This window comes from Geospiza fortis, unplaced genomic scaffold (genome assembly GCF_000277835.1).
Source record: "Geospiza fortis unplaced genomic scaffold, GeoFor_1.0 scaffold666, whole genome shotgun sequence".
Classification (NCBI taxonomy): Eukaryota; Metazoa; Chordata; class Aves; order Passeriformes; family Thraupidae; genus Geospiza; species Geospiza fortis.
In genome coordinates, this window is record NW_005054470.1 from 1,334,497 (window position 1) to 1,340,496 (window position 6,000).

General features: G+C 39.7%; 1 protein-coding gene across 2 annotated transcripts in view; it reads right to left on the minus strand.

The window, feature by feature from the left end:
* The window catches only part of PPP2R2C (protein phosphatase 2 regulatory subunit Bgamma), a 134,170-nt gene extending 128,184 nt beyond the window's left edge, over nt 1-5,986 (minus strand). For both annotated transcript variants that reach the window (XM_005428062.2, XM_031062838.1), the window contains exon 1: nt 5,523-5,986. In XM_005428062.2, the coding sequence (XP_005428119.1) occupies nt 5,523-5,592 (70 nt within the window). In that variant the 5' untranslated portion in view covers nt 5,593-5,986. The remainder of the gene's footprint in view (nt 1-5,522) is intronic.
* Nucleotides 5,987-6,000: the final 14 nt, after the last annotated feature.

The following is a 6,000-nucleotide window of genomic DNA, read 5'->3' on the forward strand; positions in this document are numbered from 1 at the left end:
AACAGCAAACTGAGAAACTCCAAAATCCCAGCCTAGGATCAACAATCCTAACCCCAATCCTGATTTATGATTCCTTCATCAAGTACATTTGGCAAGCAAAATAGAGACAACAATATTATGAGCCCAATAAAAGTAGCATGAATGGAGTACTTTGAATGTGTAGCTGTTGTGCATCATGGCAAGCTGACAGTGTAATTCACTCTGGCTAAATCCACCCTGCCTTTTCTGGCTGTTGGAGAGAACAGCTGGCCCACGTCACCCGTGCAGACATTGCCTTAAACATCTGAGCTGTGCACATCCAAGCTTCAGGCAGTACCAATGTGTGGTTTTCCTGGATGCTGAACCCCACATCCAGCTGCAGGTTTGGGTGAGTGAGCAAAGGGATAGGACTGCAGTGCAAGGCAGAGTGGCAGCAATGCTCCAGCTCTGCCTCTGTGGCTGCACCCAACTAAGCTGCATGCATAAAGATTACAAAGTCAGCAACATCACTTGGATGGATAAACCTTATTAATCCAAATCTTCAAGGCTACTCACAACATTCATCTGAATATCACTGGGAATAAAAGAATCAAATCCATGCACAGAAAGACATAACTATATCCTGTTTAACAAGGGGCAAAGTCATGCTTTGACAAGGTTTACCCCTGTTCACCCTCAAATCAAGGAAAAAAAATAAGTAACACAAGTGACTACACTAAGAATGAGCAATAATTTCCATTCTAAAACTGTTTCAAAATTAGTTCTGTAAAAAGATTAAAATCAGCAATATTCACAACATAAATCCTGAATTGCTGGAGGTTGAGAGGAGGAGTTACCTCTCCTACTTTTCTTAATAAGGAGAAATCAGTGAACTAGACTGACCAATGGTGAGCCTGAGCCAGCAGTGTGTTACTTGTTTGCTATATTCATCCAATTAGTACCTCAGGTATGCAGGTCTAATTCAAATTATATTTGAGATATCTATGAAAGAAAATATCATAAATAAATTTTCAGCAGGTGAAAATTGATAATTTCCTCTAATTTGATTACTGAAGAAGAGAGATACTAACTTCTTTCTTTCAGGCATAAAAAAAGGCCCCAAAATCTGTTTTCATTATCTGCAGAGGACTTTACAACCATTAAGAAAAAAAAGGGTTCCTTTATCCTCTGTAATAAACATTTCACATGTTATGATTCAATATGTTTTATACTGCACTGCTAATTCTCATAATTCTTCAAATGTTATATTTGAGGACATTATTGCACCATTACCATGATTAACTTTCTCACAGAAAGTTATGGAACCAAATGGCACAACTTGGCCATATAAAAGTCTAGATAGTGCAGGTGACCTTCTGCCCCACTGAACCAGCGCAACTCCACTGGCTCCACTTGCATCTGCAGGCCGAGACCGGGGGAGGAATCTGTGTCTCTCCAGAAACTGGAAGTATAAACAACTTTTTATTCCCCCCCCAAAACAGAGACACTTCATAAAAAGCATCAATTTATAGGCTAGATTTGTCTGCATGCAACCTGCAATAGGCCTTCACCCACCAGAGAAGAATTTCTCCAAATGAATTAGGGATCATGGAGGTGAAACATATCTTTAACACAGTTTGGCAAGAATAGCAAATTTTGCTCATTATTTCTGCTAATTGTTAAATCAGTAAAATACAGAGTAATGGAATTAACCTGGCAGTTGAGTAAGAGTGGCATCATTGATTCCTGCAAGTTTTTGCCCCTACCAGAATTACAGCAACCACACCAGGCAATTCACTGCTCAGAATCAGATCCTGTGTGGCTGATCCCAAGGCCCTGAGCAGTCCTGCCAGTTTTACCATTAATCTTAAGCACAGGTAACAGCAAGGGAACTCTAGGACTGAAGGACATCCTCTGCCCTCTAAAGCACAGAACCCTCCTTTATCCCCCTTCCCCCAACTCACAATTTTCTCGCCCTCTCCCCCACAGACTCTGTCTGTACAGCAATGAAGGATCATGTTTCTCCCATCCAACCCATCTTCTCTTCCCGTGCCTCTCCTCTCTCCTCAGTGCTCCTGCAGCTGCTGTGGAAATAACACATTTTACTGACCCAACACCTCCTGGGCAACTGGTTCCCACAGCTGTGGTGCAAAAGGCAATTAAGATAAAACACAGCTCTGCAATGAATCACAAGCCTGAACAGATCTCAGAGGTCATCTAGTCCATTCCTCTGCCCCACGGGAGGCTCAGCTATCCCTATGTCATTTCTTACAGACATCTATGTCACCTGCTTTTAAAAACTTCAGCGATAAAAATTACTCAAGCTCCCTAAGCAATATATCCCAGTGTTTCACCACCTTTGCAAAGAATTTCAATCTTTCCTCACACCTCATTTTTTCTAAGCCTCCAATATTTTTTTCTCTCTTTCTTTACAAGCCATACCAGATCTTTTCTATTTTCGTCACACAAACAATTCCAATTAAAGCAGTTTGCTTCAAAAGCTACTTTGGAAAGTGACCATTGGAAAATTTGCTGTACATTGCAGCTGGAATTAAATCACCTTCTTCCACTGTGCAACCGTAACATAATTTTAAAGACTTTAAATGGCAAAATTATTCATGTTCTGCTTGCTTTAATGCCACATTGTAGCTGTGCATATGCAACAGGAGAAACAGGGCCAGGTAGCCACTGTTGTCATATGCGTGTCTATAATGCCTATTATAGTATAATAGTTACAGTATAACAACAAATCAAAAAATTGTTGAGATTTAAAAACCAATTCAATTTTCCATAGTCAAGGTAAAGCCACATTTGTTACAGAGAATCCCTATGTTAGAAAATAATGACCTATCAAAGAGATGAAATTTGACTTTGCTCAAGCAAGCAGTTTTGTTAGGAACACCTTCAGTCCACAAGTGAGAGCAGAGCAAATCAGATTTGGCTCACAGCTTTCCTATACCCTGAATTCATATGTCATCTGACTGTCTGGGCTTTTTTAAATCACTGAAAAAGTAAACCAGGTAGAGAAGTAAAGCAATGCTACAGTTAACCCACATCTTCATTATTATTGCTGGCTTTATTTCCTCAGTGAATGGTCTGAGGAAGAAAGTACATATAAGGGTTAGAAATACCTCCTTTTGTAAATTAATTTAGTCTGCTGCATGAAATAGCAAGGACAGAGGACACCACTTACCAAGACTTTAAAACTCTGAAAATGAGATAAAATTTTGGTTATTCATGAACAGCAAGGAATTGTAACTTCTCTAACACACTGGACACCACATGAAGCATTTCTTCATTTTAAATGGTGGATTATGAAAGCCAAAGAAAAACTTGGATTGGACCCCACAGAAGTATAACAAGGTAACACATTACTGCCTTTCTATTGCTGCTACATACTGCACTTAACATGTCACAGGACCAAACACAAGGCCTATGAAAGGACTGCAGGCCTTTACAGTTGAGAAATCTTGAAGTTCTTTCATGGAGCCAATTCTTTAAACAAAAAAATACAAAATCCCACAGGAGAACAAACAAAGCACGTTTAAAGCAGTAGTTTAACTAATGTATTCATTATGCATTTTTAACTAAGTGTATCAATGAAAAATTAAAATTCGTGATGCTCCTCTTTGAGCTGAAGGTCTCCTTGGAAAAATTTCACAGATAAATCCATTCCCTCCTGACTTCCAAGAGCTTTTAAAAGGTGTGGCAATGTCAGATATAACAGCTGTGAAGAATTCTATTACACCTGACAAACTCTGCATTCCCAACAAGAATTACACTGGTCTGAGATGAAAAACTAATATTTTGCTACTGAAGATTTCAAGAACAGATGCCAGCATATTTCATTATGATTTCTGATCACAGAAAAAATATAAAACAGGTCAGCATTCATATTCAAATTGTATTTTACCCATTTCAGACAAGCCCCTCCATGTGCAATGACAGAAGAACATCCAGTTCTTATGATCCAAGTATCAAGTGAAGATAAAACATGAGAAAAATCTAACACTTGCCCCAGCAGTGTCACAAAAACTACTAAAAATCTCCGCCTAATTTTTAGAACACCCATGACATATAAAAGAATAAATAATATGTGTTTGAAAAATCCACCATTAATTATTTTCCTCAGATCACAAAACAGAGAGACTTGAAAATTCAATTTTTAACATTGCTGCACATCTGAAATTCACCATGTATCAAGTACACTGCAGTAATTATACTGTGCATTTTGCAGAATCCAAGGCATGAATTTACAAATTTAAACAAAGTTCCTTCAAACAGGTGACCACATCTCAAAACATAAATCATCATTCTAAAAAAAAAACCCCAAAACTTCAAAACAAATTTGAAAATGCACTGAAACATGAACCAGAGTGCAATGAATGTCCTAGAGGCAAGATTAGCAAGCAATTACACCAGTCACTGGTAACAGTTACAATACACAGCATTTTTAATTTTTCTTCTGAAAAATCCGCCTTGCGGTCCTGGTATGACAAAAATCATCCTACTGTTTTCTCCAATCTAAAACAATTCAAATCATCAATAATCAAGAGAGCATCAGCTGATCACGTTTCAGGATGCAGCATGGGAGTATTAAGTGACTGAGCATTGATCAAATGACGACAGAATCTGGAGACTGTGTCTCAAGGAGTATTGGTTGACCCTGATGTTAAATATGTTCATATTATATAAGCCTACACTGAGTTACTGTTTCTGCTGCTGAAAAGTGCTGTTAAAACTGCACATACAGATATATTTGCAAAGTCAAGCACCTACAAACACATTTCTCCTGTTCAATCAATCTTAAAATGGCCTACTCTTAAACCAACTTTCTGGCCAGGAAATACAGACCAGTACCTGACCCAACCATTTCAACGTTCTCAAGGTAAATTCTCTCAGCATTTAATGTATGTCACCTGCAGGAAAATTCCTTTTTATGTAATAACCTACAAGTCACTGAATGATTTAAAATGAAGGTACGTTTTCTTGTCTCATGTACCTTGCACAGGGAACAGAAAGCAAGCAGCAGCATTTCAAAAGATGATGCTTACATATTCCTTTTAAATGCCTTCTAAATGTATACAGTTCTCTAGGGAACAATCAACTGAGCAATGTCTGTAATGCTCAGGATATAATTAGCAAAATGAGGTGCATAACCTTCATTACACCAGCAAACAGTTAACTTTACAGATTATTTCTCTTACTTTGGTGTTCTCAAACCTTTTTTTTTTTTTTAGTAATCAAGTGCTTCCAATCTTCTACATTGCAGCTACTGAGCATTCAATGCCAGGTGCTGCACACCTCACTAGCAGAAACTCAGCACAATGCAAGACCTTCTCCAGCCCGTGTACTTTCATATACTGCTGTGGCACGACAGAACGTCTTCGGGATTCAGCAAATCCAGACAGATTCTGTTGCTACATCCCACAGAAAAAAACGCCCTGAAATCCCCCCGTTTAAAAAAGGAAAAAAACGAACAGCCTACATCTCCAAACATGACAGTGCATTCCCAGCATAGAATCTGCAATGCAAGAAGAGGAAAATGACAATATTTATGTTACCTTCAGTCACATAGTTGTGGTCTCGCAGAAAGCTGTGGTTAATTTTCCGTGTGTCCGTGTCCTCGCCCATTTACAGCAGGATTACTCAGCATGCCTATCCGCAGTGGACTGATAGCATCAGCAGAGGTCGTCACAAGAGCACCATCCATGCTGCCACTGCCTAGCAGAGGCGGGGAACACACCGGGCCACTGAGCACAGCATAATGAGGGCTATTGAGGCAGCACACATTGGGAGGGGGGCGAACAACGAGCGGGAAAAGAAAAATAAAAAAAATAGAAGAAGAAAAAAAAGGGGGGAAAGGGAAAAAGAAGAAGGAGGGAAAGACGGCTCCGAGAAATTACGGACGCAGAAAGCCAGTAGGGAGCTTGCGTGGAGAGAATACTTCTCGCACAGTTAAAGAATAGCCCAGCTGTGTCGCAGGTACTCCGAGCACGGGTGGCCCCGCAGCGGCGCGGCCGGGCTGCAGCAGCGGGAGCC